This window comes from Daphnia magna, linkage group LG2 (genome assembly GCF_020631705.1).
Source record: "Daphnia magna isolate NIES linkage group LG2, ASM2063170v1.1, whole genome shotgun sequence".
NCBI classification, from domain to species: Eukaryota; Metazoa; Arthropoda; class Branchiopoda; order Diplostraca; family Daphniidae; genus Daphnia; species Daphnia magna.
This window is the reverse complement of record NC_059183.1, coordinates 5,892,373-5,913,576: the sequence shown is the minus strand read 5'-3', so window position 1 is coordinate 5,913,576 and position 21,204 is coordinate 5,892,373. Positions and strand designations below refer to the sequence as shown.

The following is a 21,204-nucleotide window of genomic DNA, read 5'->3' as shown; positions in this document are numbered from 1 at the left end:
GGAGCGAAGGCGGAGCCATCCTAGGTGGCCAAAGATTCTGGAGGTTTTGGAACACTCTCATCGTTTACTCAGGAGTCTTTTGGTGGGGAAGACGCGTGTCGGAGTCTCCCTGCGCGTCCAAGAGAATTACAGCCATTACCTCATTCGGAGGATACCAACAGTTCTTAGCGGTAAAGTCGAAGTTGTGTGATCGCACTACGGCCGCCTTCCACGGTGATATCACAATTCTAGTTCATAAAAGACGGTCGCATGGCCAATTGAATCGCATCGTAGACAGAAAAAAGTGACGGTTGTTGTAAGTTGTTACAGCCACAGCGGAAGAAACCCATAGTGGTTTGGGTTTCTTCAGTTTTGTGTTTCTTTATTGTTCAAAAACAAATCTGACGTTTTCATACCGCCCCAGTTGGCCACCAAGAGCGAGCCCATCCTCAGCAGTGATGGCGGGCCGGCGAGCGGCGACCCAACACCCGATGGTTCGACCCATGGTCCGATGGAAGCGCTACCAATGGTGAGTGGTCTGTCTGTTGTCTTGCGCCATTTCTAATTTTCGCTTCGAGTGCAAATTTGCTCAAAGGGCTGATTGGCTGCGTTTGATTCAAATGGTTTATTCAAACTTGTTTCAGGGTTATTGCTATCATCTTCCTTGGTGCCATCATCGTGACCAATAATGCTCAAGTAAGAATTTCTTTTCCTATATAATATCCATCCGCATTTGATCAGATTGTTGAACCCTGTGGACATTAAAACAAGGGACGGACGTAAATCATCCACAGCGAATTTTGCTTATACACGTCAAAGTCTTTGAAACTGATATGATTAAAGGGGTGCAAGTCGATCATTTTGGTCGATGATATCGGCACTAGCAGACCAAGGTAATCACCGGAAACGGCCATTTGTTGACGTGAACGACGGCACCGCGTCCACCCATTTTTACGAGGACGTGTAAACCTGACAACAATACAAAAGAAGGAAAGAAAAAGGAAGAAAAAATCGAAAAAGATGTTGAGATGACAGACGGCAAAAAGTTGTTGGCCCAAGAGCTGATGGTGTATAGGTCAATGAGATTTGATTGCAACGTGACCTTTAAGAGCCTTGTTTCTCCTATCCAACCACTTTTTTTTTTCTTCTCTCTTAATAGTTACAAGTCGTTGGACTTGTATTTAACTATTAGATATTTCTTGCGTGTTTTGCCTCTCTCGTCCGTCTCTCTCTCTGTTTCTCGTTCTTTCTTTCTTGTCAAACTGCGATGCTATCGATCCTCCGGGAACGGTTTCGATTACACGCGCGCCTTTCACGCATCGGGAGGCCAAAGTTCAAGATGAAATGTTGGGGATGGTGCGACGATACGCCCACCACCCAACTTTCAAGCTGAATTCTATCCTGTTTGTTCCAGTATATCACGTATGGTCGTCTGGTGCAAGATTATTGACTCAAAAAAAATATTCTTCTCTCTTTCTTTCCTGGATTTGTTGTTTGAGATTCGTCAAGGGCGTCCGCGCAATCGACCGTAATGTCAGACAATCACGAGTATAGTTAATTATGTCGTGCAACTTTTCATAGAAAGCCCATCGCTGTAAAGAGCTGGACTGAAACGTAAGAGGCCGCTCCTCAGCCTACGAAATCGGCGATGAAATTCGATCGTTGTGTGGCCCACCCTCAGCGACTTTCCACGAAAGCTGTGTGGACGGGCACCCGTCACATTTCCCCCCCACTTTTTTTCGTTTCTTTTTTAGATTTTTTTATTTCTCTCTTTCCCCAGAATTTGTATGAACCGAGGGAGACGACGTCTCGTCTTTCTAAGTTATTTTCTCGATTTCCCATTTTGGCCTCTCTCGTTCTCCGTTTACGAGCGTCCGAACGTGTGTGGCCCGTAGTCGCCATTCCGCCCTCTAGAATCGGAAATAATTCGAGGAAATTTCTGTTTTCACGTAATACATAGACACGGCGAAATGAATCAGACTCAAGAACATCCTTTTATTTCGGGGTTAACCCAAAATGACCCCCCATTTCATTAGCAGCCGATGACAAATTGAGTGGTTTAAATTTTGCGGCATGGGCGCGGTTTGCGCTTTTCCCTGTCATCGGACGCGTCAGTCATAAAATCAGGGTGTAGGTGAAAGGGGTTGAAAGAGGGTTTTTAAAAATTGGCGTTTCGTTTTTCGCGAAATGATGAGTTTTAAACTGACACGCCAGACGAGAATCAAATGTCTGAATGAGCTCATCTTCTCCTTTGTACTTTGTCATCCTCGGGTGTGTGTAAGTCAATCTTTTGTGGTGGATGTTGTATTTCCTCGTGCCAATATTGACATTGCGTTTGTCTTTGGTCAAAACAATCATACAGTCAAGGAAGCAGGGTCAGATAAACTGCGAGCAAAAGGGAAGAGCAAATGAAAACGTGAAAAAAAGAACCAGAAAAAGGTGGAACATTGAAACAGGAAGAAAAAGGAGAGCCGCTTGAGTAAACATCAAGCCCTTCCTTTCAATTGCTTAAAGAAGAAAAAAAAAAATGACGTCAAAACAAGCATTGACACGTGAATAATCAGAAAGACAACTACCAAACAAACACTAACCACAACGACGTTCGCACAACCGAAAATCTTTTAAGTCTTTCTATCACGTCTCAAGTTAAGTCATCCAGTGGGGAAGTCAGAAAAAAATGCTCCAGGTACTTTTAGTTATCCCCAAACTGAATTTGTGTTAATCATCCAACCGAGAGGGTGATGCATCTGAGAGCATCTGAGAGAACTTCATCTTCTCCTCTGTTCTTCTTCTTCTTTTTTTTTTGTTCCTTTCTTGTTTACGTTCTCGATTTGATGTTGAATTTCTTCACCTGATCGTTAGAAGCGATTACAAAGCTTTTTCTAGCTGACCTTTTTTTTTTTATCTTGAAAAATCAGACACATAAGGGGGTTTGTTCATTGAATCGTTCCAGCCGATTAGTAGATTTATCTCTTAGTTTTCTTCTTAGTTCAGTGAATCTCCATATCAGAATAAAAATTGTTTTCTTCTCTGTTTCATGTAATCAGCCGAAGGCGTCCCTCATTGTTGTTAGTTTTCTCGTGTTGTTCACTCGGAGCGTGACCTCTTCACCTGTTTAGAGAAACGGGAAGAAATCAACCGATTTACAGTATATATGAAACACACACACAAAAATGAACCTCAAGGAGGCGGTGGGATATTTTTCTAGGTCTATAATCTCTTCAGAATGTTCATCTTCTTTCCTTATATACTTTCTATTCCATGTTTCAACCCGTTTCACACCGCCAACAGCCAGCGGCTATACGAAAATCGTGCCTCTTCTGGGCCTAAGCTTTCTTATAAAATCGTAAAACCCTTACGTTTTTCACCTGACGTGACACAAAACGTATAACAGCAGACATCGTTGGAGCAAGCTTGGCTGTGGCGTCACTTTGACCCGACGAAATCGCAAAGAGATCTTGAACATGGGTCTCATTTTTTTTTCTGCCTCCAGTTGATTGGGCAGCATTACGATGCTGCGGATATCTCGTTACAGCATGCGCCGCGATATGTTCCCGCTTTCTCTTTCATTCACTGCGTCCGACGAAACAAACGGCGATCGACTCCCATGTTATCTTCAAGTTGGTTAAATCAGCAGTAATGTTATATTCGAGTAGCGTGCAGGGACTTATCAACACGTCCATGTGGGAAAGAAAAGGGAGAAAATTGAAATAAGGCAAAGGGGATAGAGAAATTCCATTGGAAGCGCTGGAGAGGAATCTGAAAGGTATCGGCTGTTGGGAGGTCGTGACGACAGGTGTTCCAGCCTTCCGTGACCGACCAACCGAAGGCTGGCGGTATGTAAGCCTGAGCTTGGCTAGAATAACACAAAGACTTGACAAGTTTAACGCAAACATAAACCAAACAACAACAAAAGACGTATAGTATCATCAGAGCCTATGCCGCATCGTGCGGGTGTTGATTGCATGATACGGCAACGCCGACAGATTGTTTTACCAGAAGCTTTCCTCGAAAGCAACTGACCCTTTCGATTCCTTTGATTTTGCAAGACTTTGTGATGCCATCAGCATGTTGTCCTATATCAGCCATTTTGAACCCCATCGTGTAAGTGATTATTTAATAGGTTTATTATCACTATAGGGGTTTTTTACTGATGGTAGTCAGCAGTCACGATATTTACGTAATACGACAGGTCCCAAGTAAAAGGGACTTCAGGATACGATCTCTTATTGAATTGTTAGATCTTTATGCGCTATTGGCGTTTAGCGGGGTGCCATTTTTCACGCTGTTCGGTTTCCATTAAATTTGACATGCATTGCCTGCGTCTGGATGCGATGGACGCTATTAGCATGAATCACGGCCATTCCTTAAAAAAAAAGCAAACTGTTGAACGTTGAACGAAGCGCGAGGAAATCCATTCAGTTAAATGGAAGGCGCATTATTGATGTGCACGAGCGGTTCACGAGCATTCGAAGAGGTTGGGTTGTCGCTCTTAAAAATAGCGCAGGCGGGAGCTCCAAGACCGTCGTCGGGAAATACAAAACGAAAAAATAATCATCGAAAGTGTGGAAGCCGAATATCTCCCGGAGCTTTCTTCACCCCGTTCGGGACCGTTACTTCAGGACTGGCTGAAAACAAAAAGAAAAACAATAAGCTGCCTACAGTAGTATTTAGAGCCAAGAAATGCACAACGAGGAAGCAGCTGAGAAACGGAAAAGAGCCAAACTAAGATCACCCAGATTTTTTGTTTTTTGTTGGGTTTCCCGCGAGAGATTGCGATCGTATACAGTCAGAGGAGAAATATGCAAAGAGTCTCATCACTCGGCCGTGAGTGTCTTTCTGAACGCTATATTCTCTTTTATTTTCGTTTCAGTTGTTGTTGAATAGTTTTAAAAAGGAAGCGCAATCAACAAAAAAAAGGAGGAGAGATCCGAGCAACTTGGAAAACAAACAAGTCAAACAAATTTTTCCCATTTTCTTGCCGGCTCGGATTGTTCACTTTGCTTCCCTGGAACAGCCTTTTGGCAATTGACTCGTCTAGCCATCCATTCAGCTTGCGCTTAACAAAACAAAGCCTAAAAACATTTTTGAAAGGCGTTTACATTGAGCTCATTAGTGGGTTGGTTCACTACAATTTCGGTAGCCTTCCAACAGCCGCCAGCATCCCGAACGGTTGGACATGGCGTCTGCTTATGTGTCGGGGTTGAGGTCGGATGATCGGCGCCATCGCGTGCAATCGATGCCAGGGATGTTATAGAGAACGTTCCAAAGGTTGTTTCGTGTTGTCGTTCCAGTCAGTTGGTTTCCGCAGCAGCGCCGAGCCAGGAGACCACGTTCTTATCACGTCGATATCGGGTGTTACGTAGGGCAACTAAAAAAGAAAATGACGAAACCAAAATGCAAGACGCGGAGGACGTACAGAAAATCAAAAAAAAAAAAAGAACAACAAACATAGAGACTGTTGGGCTTATAAAGATGGCTCACAAACAGCAGGGATTTTACGTCGTCATGCGATCCGACGACCCAGTTTTCTTGCAAGAACTCTTCGGCGGCCAGTTGCTGATGGCTCCAATGTTCGGAAGCTCAGCGGTGGCCCGACCTCTGACCCCGCCGACTCGAACTGTTGATGGAGTCGTTTTTCTCCCTTTTTATTTTCGCCTTTTTCCCGCAGACGTGTAAACACCGAACAGCATCGGCACCAGCTGAAAAGCTTTTTGTTTTGTTTTGACCCCTTCTCATTTTCTCTATTCAGTCAGCCTGCCTTTCGTCCAATATCCGTCCCAATGAGTTTCATTAAACTAACGTTGCAAACAAAATCTATAACTCAGTCAGCGGAGGGTGAACGCACCGAGAAGCGCTACCGGATTCTTATGCAGATGATCCAGGAAAAGAAAAGTAAATGGTCCGCTAACTCTGCTCCTCTACTATGTATGCGGCGAGGATTGCGTATAAATTACATACTAAATCCCCGACGTGAGGTTGGCTACGAAATGCGTCTAAAATACTAACAGATGTGTAACACTCTATAGATCACGAACTGCTTCTCGTTCACCTTAGCGACCGAGGAATAAACAAACATCATCGCACCCCAAATGTGTTTTACCCAAACAATGGAGGGTGAAAACGTGAAGGGTCGGGAGCGGAAGGTGCAGGCGTGAATAGAACGCCACGCATTATAACCTTTAGTAGAATTGATTTCAAAAACCCACACGCAACGATTGTGTGTAAGATAGCGGAGGCAAAATCTACCGGATTTCGAATGAATCTCTTCGGGCCAGCATTTTGTCTGGTGTCTTGATTCGAAAATGTTCCATCACAGTCAACCGAAAAGGACGAGATTGAATGTGATCTTTGAAACTGTTGTTTGTCTGTTGTCAGCGATAGAGTTATACGTATGTGATGTATAGTATAGAGGGGGGGTTTTTAATTTGAAAAAAACAAACAAACTGGGGATTGAAACTTATGGTTGAACGCAGAACAAGAATCTCCTTCTTGTGTTTGTAAATGTTTTTCTTTGTTTTTGTGGCTTTTTTTCAAAACTCAATCAAGATTCCATGATCCAACCATGAAGAAAGAAAAGAAAAAAGACAGGGCGGGTTTGGGGTTGAGAGGGGGGGTTCTGTTCCAAGACGTAACCCGGGCAGCTCCCAGCGCTGCCAACAGCTCTCTCTACGTCTCGAGACATACGCACGTAATCAGATCCTGTCACTGATTCCTTCCCATCCTTGGCGAGACTTAAAACCCCCAGAAAAAAAAAAGAGATAAATACAAAACAAACATTTTTGGAAAAAAAAAATACATTAAACATTCTCCGATTGGTTTCGTGTAAAAATGCCATCGTCGTTCGGCGTTATTGTGTCGAAATCAACGTCATTTCTCCGAGCACACTCATCGGTTTATTATTGATTCGCTGACTCGTCCATTTACTGGAAATTTCCCAAGGCGAAAGAAGCAAATAAAAAATAGTGTGTGTAGGGTCACTGGTCACATCGCTGTCTGACAGGAAGTTTATCCTACATTAATTTTTAAGAAATCGAAAATAAATAAAAGGATAATGCGTCGAAGACGATAAATCGTCGTGAAGTTTGAAAGAGACCGACCATTTGATAAGGATTCTTCTTTCATTTTTTTTTTTTTTTAAAGGGAGGAAATAAAATTAAAAAAACAACAACTTGACATTCGACATCAATTCATGCCTTACTTTTCTTTTTTCAAATTGATAAACATGACAAGCAGCCAGCGAAATGTGAACCGGTTTTCCCACTGTTTGGTCTATGACGACAACTCAACTTCATACTTTGATTTGATGTTTGGATTTCTTAGTTATTTAAACGATTTTTTTTGTTTTTTTTTTTTGCTTAGAAATTGTACAGTGTAGCCATTAGCAAAGCGGAAAACAGCTTTTTACTCGGCAATCTATCGAGGTTAAATAGGTTATCTATACACTGGATCACCAAAACCGACCATACAAGTTTTCTATTTTTCATTCTGCTCGGCCATGTCGCCATCGGCCACTGCTGCTTTCGGGAATCGGATGTTTACATACGATTGCATAGCTCGAGCGGGAATAGAGTCGGGTAAAAAAATCGGGAGCAACTGACAAACACGCGTCTATACAAAAAGAAAAATCAACTGCCAAAGGCGCACGAGGACGGGGAGGTAGGAAAGGAGCGATGACTTGAGTTCTATTTATAAATACATCCCTTCACAGTCTTTTCTATCTCTGGTTCGTCCTCTGCTGTCTCTGGGTTTCTCTCCTAACACAATCTATATACGCGTGTGTGTGTGTGTGTGTGTGTGTATATATTCTCTGTTTGCCTTCGCTTTGGGTTCTTCGAGTTTTGCGCCGCTGGTTGCCATAGAAACCCCAAAGTCTACGCGCGTATACAAGCGACTTGCTAACAAGATAGTCAGTTTGTATGTGCACACACGTTGCTGTTGGTTGCGTGCGCAATGTCAACCTCAGCTGGTGGATCTCTTCTTTTACCAGCAGCACCCTGAAGTTGAAAAGATCCATCAGCTGAGAATTGAAAGCTGACATGCCCCTCTCTTGTATAGTGATCGGGCAGATTTACCTGGGAGCCTATATATTCTAGCTAGTCATTGAAAGGCCTGTTTCTAATCTAAACAGGGAATTGTACAGACGACGGGGAAAAAAAAATCAGAACATGTAGCGACTCCTTGGGTTCTTTTGTTTATGATAACGGACACGAAGAAGATCAAGACCCGGTAGAAAGTGAAACGTCGATGTCTGTGTTCCTATTTGAGGCAGATTTCTAAAAGAATTTAGGGGGGAACAAAATTAAACAGAGGGGGAAGTTGCAAAGAGGAAGTGACTGGGTGGAAGTCGTCCGTCGTCCGGGCGCACCAAAAACTCCAAAGAGTTGAATAAATATTTGTTTCCAAAAGTTTTTCACTCATTTTGTATTTTTGTGTCTTGTTTTTATGGTGCCCAAGATGCGCCCCGTAGGCCCTTGAGAAATAAATAAAAGACAAATGTAAAAAAAAAAAAAAATAGCCAGAAGAAGAAATATTGCGGCTGTAGACGATACGTAAACATTCGTCCACAGCTAACAACGACTATATATATTTTACATAAGGCAGAGCGTCAGTGAGGGGAGTGAGTCAAGAGTCTGAAAAAAAAAATGTACGTTTTTAAGCTTTTATTTTTCGTATAAGATATTCACCGTTACTGGGGTGTTTGCCGTACGTTAGATGTGGGATGGTCTCGACCCTTGGCTGCCTGCGAAAATTGCCACCCACCCGAACCCGCGGACTCCGTTTCTCACGGGGATGCGCTACCACACTCGTTCGTTCCTCCTTTTTCTTTATGTTTCTTCTTCTTCTCTCTTTTTTTTGTTGAAATATTTTTCCACTACATTTGACTTGTCGGGCCGTTCGTTTGAATAGAAACTTAGAACGTCGGCGCAAACACGGTCAGTCGTCACACACACGGTGCGCTCAACAAGCCCAGCTCGCAATGTCCAATGTGGGCAATAAAAAAGAAATGGACTGTTACAAAGGACGAAGAGGTTCGGCTTAGTAAAAAAGTTCAGGGAAATAAATAGAACTCGGAGCATCTTAAAGTCACGATTGAGTGAAACACTACCTGGCATTCAAAATTGAAGTTCTACATTCTTCTCTATAGTTTCTTGGCTTTTCTGTGTACTCTGGCGGTCTCTTCTGATGTAAACAGTGGCTAACTCCGCTGGAAAATATAAAAATAAATTGAAAGAAGAAGGAAGAGTAACAAGCGTAGATCTGCATTGCGAGTACATGTTGAGAGACGCAACCAAAAATAGTTTATTTTTAAAAGAAGGCATCATAAAGGTGCATTAGAGTAGCCTACAACTAAAAAGAAAGAAATAAGCAGGTAATGAAAGTTCGATGGTCGTGTTCACGCAGATCTATGCAGTAGATAGAAAGAGACAAGCAGACTGGCTGGGTCATGCAATTTACATCCCTGTATACGATTAGTTAAGAAACATCGAAACCCCACGGAAGGACAACATCGTTTTCCGGCTCGTTTACTTACACACCCACGTCAAGAGTTAAACCAAAAATTACGATGCTGTATTCATTTTTTTTTCTTTCTCCATAAGCGTAAAGATTTTGGGAAATCAGAAAGAAAAACAGCCGGGGTAAATGGGTCGAAGAGGAAAATAATAAAATAACCAGGTGCGAGTGGTAAATATAGGATTTTTACGCTGTGTATATACATGTTTTCCCTTCTGTCGTTCCACGTCTCTAGAACCTTCGCTCTTTTTTTTTTTACTATGAATGGGGGTTTACATCTATTTCTGAAGAAAAAAGGGGGAAAAGACGGATCGCCATCGAGGACTGAAAAAGAGACTAGACATAGAAACTGGTAGACTGCAGTGATGAGGGGGGAGAAAGAGGAAGAAGACGGAGGAATAAGGGAAACAAGGAAAACACGCGACACTGGCACTTCATTGACGGCCATGGCATTCTCAGGAAAACTGAGAAGGTTTTTTTCAAGAAGCGAAATGCATAATGCCAAGATAAGGCCTGTTACTTCATTTTTGTCTCTCAAAAATGATTTTTTTTTTTAATTTAAAAATCAGGTCAATGCTATTCTAGCACCTGAAAGATTCTGAAAAAAAAAACATGAAATTCTTTGGCGGATAGAATGCGATTTTTTTGTCAGCATACCAAGCAATCCCGATGCTTTTTTCATTTCGACTAGTCATAAAAATTAACCAATTAACGCATTCTTTTCCAATCCCAAACGATAATACTAATCGAATGGCCGATTCGACACGAGAATGTAGTCCGACTTATCATATGATTTATGATTATATACGCCATAAGCATTGTTGTTATTCCCCCTTCTTTTTCATTGTGTTCTTTCTCATCGTTAATCGATCGTCTTTCGTGTCGCTGCCGGAAAAAAAAAAAAACATGAAATGCAAAAAAATAAAATAAAATTCTCAGATTCATTTGAAGATCATCAATTACACTGTATGGGTGCTGGAACTGCTGGGCTTTCAAATGCCGACGAAAAGTCGGCAAAATCATCCAGCCTTTTTTTTTTTTTTTTAACTAGTCCGGCACTTTCTACCCTCATACAATCATCCGGCAAACAGAGATAAATGATAATTCTGAGCGAGTGCTTTTTGTTCACACATGTTCACACTTACAAAAGCCACTGGACTCGTACCGATTCTTCTTTTTTTCTTTCTGGTTTTCCCATTTGTCCGTCAAAGAGGTGACCACTTCGTTCGTCCCTTTTTAGAGCTCTTTAATGGTTAGATAAAGAATAGAGAGAAAATAAGAAATGGAAAGAAAAAAAGAAGAGTGAAATCGATAAAAATAAAAGGAACAGATGGATTTATGACACACGGAATCCAAATTGTTTGTCACCTTCGACTCAATAGAGGCATTAGTCAAGAAATGCTGTCTCAATCGGTTCGAACGCAGATAAAACCAGAAAGGATTGGACAAGCAAAGAACATGAACGCCTGATTTTAATGTCAAACTTTAAAATAAAAAAAAGCCGAAAATGGGAATAAAGAAATCATTTCATGAGTGAGAGTTTCCATTAAAACAAACCAGTTACCGTTGTTTAAAAAACCGATGAATATATTGAGCAACTCATTTCCCTTTTTTTTTAAAAAAACGTGTCGACACAAAATCGAATTTAAATGGACTGTATACGTCTAGCGGTCTATTGCCCTTAAAACCGTTCGCCAGAGACGGTACACGACGTCATAAGGTCGCGACAGCCGCTCGTCAATAGCCATCTTGGAAGACATCGTTTCTGCTTCTTACCAGTTTCTTTACTTTCCGGTACGGCTATACCACTTGTCCCTGGATCGCAGTGAGCCAAACTTGAGAGGCCACACACCGTAAAAGAAATTAACACAGATTCGAGAAAAAATATGACTTGCATGGCCAAGTGGAGAAATAAGAGAGTGAGCGAAAAGGGACCACCGAAAAAGGGGCTTTGTCGCATCTGTTTCAGCTGCCTCCGATGGCGTCTCTTTTCTTTGCGCTCTTATTCCCAAAGAGAAATGCCATATCATAACGACAGGAAACAGGCCATATAACTGTGATGACCTCCCCCCTCTTTCCTTTTGCCTATTTGCACAGTTGACTGATTTACCTGAATTGATTGTCTTTGCTTGTCGGCTCATCAAGTAATTAATTATTTGTTTTTGTTAACAGCAATTCAATTCCAGTTCTTACGGAGGACTGTACGGACGTACGGACGATGACAGGTCCTTCCCAATGGCGCCCAAAGCCGGAGATTGCGGCGGATGCAGTTCGCCCTGCGCGCCGAAATGCGTGGCCGAAAAAGGATCGCGGGTAAGTTATACTCAAACAAAGACACCATTAGTCCATTTTTTACACGCCAATTATGTCTCGGTAAAATTGTTAGCTTTCACGAAGGGCGCTATGTGGAACGCGGTGGTCACAAGTCCCGTTACTCAAACATTACATCTTTCCCCTTCGCTCATTAAAATCCGGTTTTTGTTTTACACACCGACGACGTGTAAAAGAGAGAAATCTTTAATTTGAGTTGTTATAAATTTGCATTTTCCACCTTTTTATTTCGACAAAAAAAAAATGTAAATTGAAAAAAACTGCTGGCAAAGTTGTTTTTGAATATTCTCGTTCCAAAATCACGTTTGGTAATTGACTTCAATCAGCTTGACATGTTAATGCTTAGAACATACTGTCGGCCATGACGAGAACGGCAAACTGCTTATTCAGTATATTAAAAACAACATAAGCAAACGCAGTCAGTTCGCAAACAAAAACTTGCGCAACGTTTTTTATCCAATGAACGCGTTCCAGTAAAAGAAAAAAGAAGCCCATCAAACAAGTGCAAGAACAGACGGGATTATGTTTTCTAACGCCTTCCGTTTTTCTTAGGGGTGCTATGGAATTCACGACAGCGCACTTGTTTCCTTCTTGCCTCTGTAAACAAATAGCGATCGTTCAACACGTCCATAACCAGTGTATATAGATTGTGACGATCCCATAGCGAAAGTGCCAGACGCGTTGTCTGATAGCTCGATGAAGCGGCCAGCAAGGCCGTGTAAATATCTCCGTCGACATTCCACAACACACCCCAGTCCCCTCACTTGTGGGTGTGTTTACATTGTTCCCTGGGAACAAGGTTTGGCCCTCTTCAGGAGCTTCTAAAAGCAGCATGTATCAAACGAATTGTACAACAAAAAGAGGAAGAACATTCAATTGAACATGTACTACACACACTGTAGGGTAGTACAAGTAAATACAAGTAACGACGTTGTAAATAGAAGTAAGAACGTAAGGCTTACGTCTTCTACACCTCGTCTGGTACGTGTCGGTCGACCTCCAAACTTGTAGATCTTAGAGATAAGAGAAAGCGAAAGAATGTCTGACAGTCATAAAAAACGGTCATCGTACACAAATGACCGTAATTGCGTTTTTTGTTGCTCATATTTAGGGGCCTCCAGGAACGCCGGGTAATCCTGGCCCTACCGGCTTACCAGGATTCCAAGGTATGGAAGGTTTAGAAGGACCTAAAGGTGACAAAGGTGAGCCTGGACCACAAGGACCTCGAGGGCCGAAAGGTGACCGCGGTAAAATGGGTATGCCCGGTTTTCCTGGCATAAACGGAATCCCTGGCATCCAGGGACCGCCCGGCCCGCCAGGCATGAACGGCATGGATGGTTGCAACGGCACAGACGTAATTCACATCCATTCGTCTCCAATCATCATGATTTAAGATTTTGATTTGTTTATGGAATTTCCTACATCATCGTTGGATGATCAAAGGGAGCCCCAGGAGGTATGGGAATGGTCGGAGATCCTGGACCTCGTGGATTACCCGGTTTACCTGGTGGCAAAGGTGAGAAAGGTGAGCCAGCTCAAGCTCCATTTCCCGGCAGCAAAGGACAAAAGGGTGAACCTGGTCTTGACGGTGTTCGCGGCCCGGCCGGATTCCCCGGCCCAGCTGGACTGACAGGCATCAAAGGCACCAAAGGCGAAAGTGGTTTACCCGTAAGACCTCATTCACAAATCAATTAATTATGATTTGATTAACGGTGCTTAAGTCAGTATGTTTTGTTTTATTCAAACTATCTACGTAAACTCAGGGGTTGACAGGTTCCGCTGGAACGAAAGGAGACAAAGGTCTGATGGGCATCTGTGTTGAAAGTGAAAAAGGCGACAAAGGTGTCCCTGGACCGAAAGGAGAGTCCTGTGGACAGGGGGAATTTTCTGGACGTAATGAAACATACATAGGTCCTAAAGGAGAGAAGGGTATGATTGGTGTAAAGGTAAACTGACTAAAGATGAACTTTATCCGGAAGCAGTTCACTTTACACCCGGTTCTATTTCAAATAGGGTGACAGAGGTGACGGAGGTCCATTAGGTAACCCAGGTCCTCAAGGTGAAGCTGGCATGAAAGGGGATTTAGGTATGAAAGGTGAAAAAGGATTGCCTGGACCAGCCGGTCCTCGAGTAAGTTATTTATGCCAGAATTTTGCGTTAAGGTTTTTCAATCAACAAAAAATCTAAATACGATTTTCGTGTGTAGGGTAAAGATGGATTCCCTGGACCACCAGGACCTACCGGACAAAAAGGTGACCGAGGAAATGACGGTTTGGATGGACTTCCTGGCCGACCTGGTCCTAAAGGTGACGGCGGATTGTCCGGTATTCCTGGTCTGCCTGGTTTGAGGGGACCGCCTGGAGCACCTGGTGTAAGTCTGGCCTTCTTTGTCATCACTAATGTGAGCAGTAACATCAATAGAATTTAACGCGTCGCCGAAATTTGTAAAAGGGAGGCAAAGGTGTACCCGGACCGCCAGGTCCAGCTGGTCCACGTGGTTTTCCAGGACCTCCTGGTGGCAATGGTATCGACGGCCTTTCCGGTGATCCTGGCCCTAGAGGTAGCCCTGGTCCACCTGGTGGTGCTGGTAGTCCTGGTTTGCCCGGACCCGAAGGCCCTGCTGGTGATAAGGGAGACAAAGGAGACGCTGGACTTGCAGGTTCATCAATAATTAATGAAGAAAATGTTTATGTTTTTGGCAAGACCACAACAACCAATGGTATGACTACCTTTTTCAGGTTATCCGGGTGAGCCTGGACTCCAAGGCCCTCCAGGGTCTCCAGGTCTTCCTGGCTTGATGGGTCCTCCTGGCGAAAAAGGCGTATCGATTGTGGTAAGTTACCGACTTATTAGCTACAAAATCCTAAACTCTTTCCATCCAAATTAAAGTTTACTGACATCGACCTTATGTTTTACTGCATGACTCACAATAGGGTCCCAAAGGTCTTGACGGTCTCCCTGGACGTGATGGATTGCCTGGTCTGAAAGGCGAACGAGGCTACCAGGGAATACGTGGACCACCGGGAGATGCCATTGATGGCATCCCTGGTACGCCAGGTTATCCAGGACCTAAAGGAGATAAGGGTCGCGATGGTATTCCAGGAACTCCAGGTCTGCCTGGATTCAACGGAGAAAAAGGTGACACCGGAGTTTGCTTCGCTTGTAGCCCAGGCATTAAAGGAGAAAGAGGAGATCGTGGTTTGGACGGCGTTAACGGCCCTCCCGGTCAACGAGGATCACCTGGCGAACGTGGATATCCTGGACAACCTGGTGACGATGGTCTTCTTGGACCACCTGGTTTACCTGGTCTTGAGGTAAGTTGAATCCTGCAGTGTCACTAAAACTGTACTCAAATCAATCTGTCTCCATTGAACTCAATAGGGTCGTGCTGGGGAGCCTGGTCAGATAGGACCTAAAGGCCAAAAGGGAGAAGTCACCGTAATCCCAGACGTCTTGGCGAGAGGACCACCCGGAGACAAAGGTGATCGTGGAGAATACGGTCGTTCCGGACCATTGGGTCCCCCAGGTCTACGTGGACCTCCCGGACAGCCTGGTCTTTCTGGTTTTCCCGGCATGAAAGGCGATAAGGGACAAATAGGTTTCCCTGGTCTAGACGGCACACCTGGCACGCCTGGTCAGCCAGGCATTCCTGGCGAGAGAGGGTCATCCATCAAGGGCGAGCCAGGGCTCGATGGACGTAACGGCGCTAAGGGAGAGCCTGGCTCTTTCGGTTCTAAAGGCGAAAAAGGAGACGCAGGTGTGCTTGAATTATAATTTTACGTTTGGTGTTCTTTGTGGTCATCTATCTGATCACTTAACAGCTAAATGCCCCGAAAACCTTGAGCTCATCAAGGGATTCCAAGGACAAAAGGGCGAAAAAGGTGGTATGGGTCTCAAAGGTGAAACAGGCGAAAAAGGTGAACCAGGACTTCAAGGACTGGAGGTTAGTTGAAAACAACCCCATCTATTGAGTGTGTCGGTACTAAACGCAGCAAAAATATGGAAACCAATTTTTAAAACAGGGCTTAAAGGGAGACGTCGGTGATATTGGTCCTCCAGGGCCTGTTGGACCGAGAGGACCACCCGGGCAACGGGGTGACAAGGGAGATTTGGGACCTATGGGTTTCCCTGGTGAAGACGGACCATCCGGCCTTCCTGGAAATTCCGGCTTACCTGGCCTTAAAGGTCCCGTCATCGGATCGAATTTGGTCGATTGAAATGATGCAGTTGCAATTAAATGTAATGTCTTTTTCTAGGTGGAAAAGGTGAATCTGGCATCCCAGGCATTGGAAGACCAGGACAGCCTGGTTTGAATGGCGAACAGGGAGAGAAGGGCTTGCCAGGATTGCCGGGCAAACCTGGATCTCAAGGACCTGCTGGTCCAGGCGGTTTCCCCGGAGAGAAAGGCGATCGTGGCGTGGCAGGTTTGGACGGCTTACCTGGACCCAGAGGAGACAAGGGAGATTCGGGACCACCTGGACCGGCTGGACCACCAGGTTTTGCTGGACCACCTGGTCGTGACGGAAGCAAAGGTATTGACACATTTTTGTTTTCTTAACTTTTAGTTCGTGTAACGTTAAAACCATCAATTACCAATTTGCAGGTGAACCTGGTCTTCAAGGAGAAGCTGGACGTCCTGGTCTTCCCGGATTCCCCGGATTCAAAGGCGATCTTGGAATTGAAGGTGGCGTTGGTGCCCAAGGTTTACCTGGTCTTCCAGGACAACCAGGTAATCTAAACTTCTTAAATAACAATTTGTTTAAGACTGTAACCCTCGTCCATGATAAATAATAATAAATTATGTTTTCTTTTTCTCCGGCGGTTAGGTTTGAACGGACTGCCAGGAACTCCAGGTGTCAAAGGTGATCGAGGACCATCTGGTCTCCCAGGACTGTCTGGAGAGGCTGGTCTTCCTGGATTGGACGGTCGTAAAGGTGATACCGGCATGAAGGGCGACCGAGGTAAACCGGGTCTAGATGGCCTTCCTGGCAATCCTGGAATAACAGGCGAAAAGGGAGACATAGGACCACCGGGTCTCTTTGTAAGTTGACATGACGACCTGAATTGCGATTTTACCATAAGTCATACTAACTAAACATTGAACAGGGCTTCAAAGGTGAACCGGGATATGCTGCTGACAAAGGACAGAAAGGTGAACCGGGTATTCCTGGCATCCGGGGAGGTCCTGGTAACAACGGATTGGACGGACGTCCTGGCGAAAAGGGTGACAAGGGCGAACGCGTTATTGGTCTGCCCGGATTACCTGGTCTCAAAGGTGACGCTGGTCCACCCGGTTTGCCAGGTTTGGACGGCCTGCGTGGTCCCAAGGGTAACGACGGTTTCTCCGGTTTCGCCGGCAGCAAAGGAGACAAAGGAGATCGTGGCCTTTCTGGCCCTCCTGGTTCCCCTGGTCTAGACGGATTGCCCGGTATGCAGGGAAATGCTTGCCTCCCTGGTGGACCCGGTCTACAGGGCATGAAGGGTGACAAGGGAGCTTCTGGTTTACCTGGTATTGACGGTCTGAAGGGCGAGCAAGGTTTGAATGGTCCGGAAGGCCAACCAGGCTACAACGGCCTTCCTGGTTCCAAAGGAGATCGAGGTTTCACTGGCGAAGCGGGTCTACCAGGTCCTCAAGGTCCAAAAGGTGATGTTGGCCTGCCTGGTTTCCCTGGCATTCAAGGTCCCAAAGGTAACCCAGGATTGGATGGACTTTCTGGTCGACCGGGTGAAAAGGGAGATCGAGGTCTTCCTGGTCCGGTTGGCACTTCTGGTCTAGACGGTTTAAAGGGCATGCAAGGTAAAAGATCGTGCGGCCGTTTCATCAAATCAGGAAAGGCTTCTAACCTTTTCTTTTTCTAGGTGAATCTGGTGTCCCTGGGCTTCAGGGTCCACCCGGTTTGACAGTCAAGGGTGAAAAGGGTTTGCCGGGACTTAACGGCAAACAAGGCCGTGACGGTATTCCCGGAATTCCCGGCGAAAAGGGTGAAATTGGTTTCCCTGGTCTGCCAGGAAATCGTGGCCCTCCCGGAGCTAACGCACCGCCTGGTCAACAGGGTGACATTGGTGAACCTGGTCCACAAGGATCACCTGGCTTGCCCGGACGTGATGGACCTCCTGGTCGTCCTGGATTGGACGGCCTTCCGGGTGTTTCTGGACCAAAGGGTGACACTGGACCACAAGGACAGCCTGGATATCCTGGTGAAAAGGGTGATCGTGGTAACAACGGCCTTCCTGGTCTACCTGGGCAAGCCGGAATGAAAGGTGAACGCGGCTTTGATGGCCTTCCTGGTTTACCTGGTCAAGCCGGTTTTACCGGTGAGAAAGGATATCCTGGACCTACTGGTCCTACCGGCCCACAAGGTCTTGTTGGTCTTAAGGGTGACCGCGGCAATCCTGGTCTTACACCTCCACCAGGACAAAAAGGAGACTCTGGTCTACCCGGTACGATTAAAGCAGACAGTAACCAATGCCATTCATAACCAACAACCAATGCCATTCTTCATTCAAGGACAACCTGGACGCCCTGGTTTGTCTGGCACCCCGGGCTTGGATGGCCAACCTGGAATCCAAGGCATGAAAGGAGACAAGGGAGCAACTGGTCGCGATGGCCAACCCGGTATTACTGGACCTATTGGACCCAAAGGAGATCGAGGTTTCGACGGACGCCAGGGTCTACCTGTAATACATTTTCATTCCTTTAAATCCAATTACAGTCAAAACAGAGCCGCACTCGTTTCTAATCTTCAACTGTTTTCTGCCCATCTTCCATTGCGCAGGGTTATCCAGGAGCTATAGGTGAAAAGGGTGATATGGGACGTCCATGCGAGCAGCCACCGGCATTCCAATCAGGTTTCTTGGTAGTGAAGCACAGCCAATCGACAACAGTGCCATTCTGCGAGTCTGGACAGGTCGAATTGTGGAAGGGCTACAGTTTGCTCTACACCGAGGGCAATGAGAAGGCTCACAATCAAGATCTTGGTATGTACTTTATTGATTTATATTCACAGCATTATACGATAGACTTATATTACATTGTTACGATGGCCATCAGGTTTTGCGGGTTCATGCGTCCAGCGATTCAGTACGATGCCGTTCTTGTTCTGCGATGCTAATAACGTCTGCAATTATGCCAGCCGAAATGATAAATCATTCTGGCTCTCCACCAACGCTCCCATTCCCATGATGCCCGTTTCGGACGCCGCCATTAGGCCTTACATCTCTCGGTATGTCATCAATATAGTTTTTAAGTTAATTTACCTGACAGTTTCTCTTTTGTTTTGCCAGGTGCGTCGTTTGCGAGGCACCAACTAACGTCATCGCTGTCCACAGTCAGTCAGTAAATATTCCCGAGTGTCCAGCAGGCTGGGGCAGTTTATGGATCGGCTACAGTTTTGTCATGGTAACTGCAATTTGCGAATTCGTTTACTTTACATTTTGAAGAGGTTTATCGCTTTTATTTAATTGTATTTTTATCTTTTCATCAGCACACGGCAGCTGGAGCGGAAGGCGGTGGTCAATCACTTTCCAGCCCTGGTTCATGTCTCGAGGATTTCCGTGCCACACCTTTCATCGAGTGTAACGGTGCCCGAGGAACGTGCCACTATTTTGCAAATAAATTCAGCTTCTGGTTGGCCACTGTTGAAGAGCAAACGCAATTCGACCGACCACAGAGCGAAACTTTGAAGGCCGGCAATTTGCGTTCGCGCGTGAGCCGCTGCCAAGTTTGCGCCAAGAATTCATAAAATTTCCGTTTATTTCTTTTTTTTTTTTTTTCAGAAAATAAAACCTTAAAGAAAAGGCAAAGAAATGTGGGGGGAGGGAAGAAGGGAACCATTCATTCAACTTCACGCTGTACTTAAAAAAAAAAATACAAAAAAAAACGTGGGTCTTCCGGTGTTGTTATACAACGCCGGACAGGTAACCACAGTGCCTTTCTTAATGCCTCTTCCTATTTGGGTTACCAGTAGTTTTTCCCACCTGAAAATTGCGCTCACTTATTGTCCGCATTTGACATTTTTTTTTATTTTCAGCAATAATGAAACTCATTTTAGAACGCGACACTACGTAATTAGTGACCATCACAATCGAAAGACCGTGTTTCTTAACATCTTTCTTTCCAGTCATTCCTATCTTTTATTGTTTTTTTTTTTTCTTTCCTACTACGGACTCTTGTTCATAGTTTCACTGGGCACTGCTGATTCTTTGTCTTTTGCTCTATGCGGTCAACAATTTTCAATGACAACAACATGTTGTTTTTATTTTTCACTTGATTTTTAACGTCGAGTCCTGCACCAATCGGATTTCCCTTATTCCGCACTTTCCCACTTGTAGCGCGTGCCAAAGCTAAGTCACCGTTTCACATCCAGGGCTTGTCGCGAGAATCACGATGCTCGAGCAACTCCAGACAGGTAACAGACAAAAAAAAAAGAAATAAATGGGCCTCTTTTTTTTTCCCCATTTTTTTTTTTTAAGACTCGCGGCGACAGTGTTCTTGTTTTCTCGTTCCCGCTTTCGTTCAAATTGGTTTATTAAACTATTCAATTTGAAGCAAGAATCACGTGCAAAAAAAAAGATACGCAAGACCGAAACGTCAAAAGAAATTTTTATTTTTTAGTTGATTGATTTTTTTTTTTTATTATTTTTTTAAAAATCCAAATCCGACGATTTCCCAGTTTTATTTTCAATTCTTCTATTAAAGCTTACAGTAGTTGTGCCTATTTCCTAGACAAGTGCAATTCAGTCACGAGCTAAATTTTCTGATTTTCTTCATTCAGGGTTTCTTAAGAGAAAAAAAAAAACAAAAAAAAATTATTTGAATCTTTTTTTTGTTGTTTTTGTATCTTTAATTTTTCTTCCAGCATCGATTCTTCTTTTAAAGCTAAAATTACGACGATTCAAATTCACTTTATATTTTCCTCTCGAAGCGCTTTCTACTGACGCAACAATGCTGTGTTCATTTCATTTTTCGTGTTCAGCAGGTGTATAATACTTTTTTTTCTCGATGAAATGGAAAATTCTAACATTTTTTGACATGACCCAATCACTTCAACTCCCCGCCCCGACATCCCATCCGCACGATCCGCACAGTGCGATGGTGAGTGACGATTCTAGTGTTGCCGATTGACGACGAGCCACCAACTCTTTATGCCTTGTTGTGTCAACATTTTTAGATTGTTTTGAAAAATATCTTTTCTGGTTTGAAAATCTGAGAATTCTTCACTGCCAGTTTTTAAAAGCTTCTGTTGAAATCCTTCCCTACTCAGTACTTTACAGCAAATAAATACATATACAATTCAAAGACCTGCCTATATCTATAATTCGTGCTTTTGTATATAGATATAGTAGAACCAGTATATGACTTTTACCGAACCGCCGCCT

The 21,204-nt window shown here is 44.3% G+C and overlaps 1 protein-coding gene and 1 long non-coding RNA gene across 2 annotated transcripts; both read left to right on the top strand.

The window, feature by feature from the left end:
* The first annotated feature begins 68 nt into the window (after positions 1–68).
* On the top strand, positions 69–21,126 carry LOC116915340 (collagen alpha-2(IV) chain). Its single transcript, XM_045169305.1, has 24 exons — positions 69–508; positions 624–675; positions 11,668–11,808; positions 12,938–13,180; positions 13,270–13,494; positions 13,590–13,772; positions 13,840–13,956; positions 14,033–14,197; positions 14,278–14,485; positions 14,565–14,659; positions 14,760–15,140; positions 15,208–15,583; positions 15,648–15,769; positions 15,849–16,011; positions 16,083–16,358; positions 16,430–16,555; positions 16,653–16,867; positions 16,933–17,623; positions 17,686–18,267; positions 18,335–18,504; positions 18,603–18,804; positions 18,878–19,049; positions 19,111–19,225; positions 19,311–21,126. Exons 1-24 carry the CDS (start codon positions 438–440, stop codon positions 19,566–19,568), a joined length of 5,349 nt encoding a protein of 1,782 aa, XP_045025240.1. The 5' UTR covers positions 69–437; the 3' UTR covers positions 19,569–21,126.
* LOC116915589 lies at positions 704–6,558 on the top strand. Its single transcript, XR_004390164.2, has 2 exons — positions 704–3,170; positions 3,271–6,558. It is a non-coding gene; the product is annotated as an uncharacterized LOC116915589 (long non-coding RNA).
* Positions 21,127–21,204: the final 78 nt, after the last annotated feature.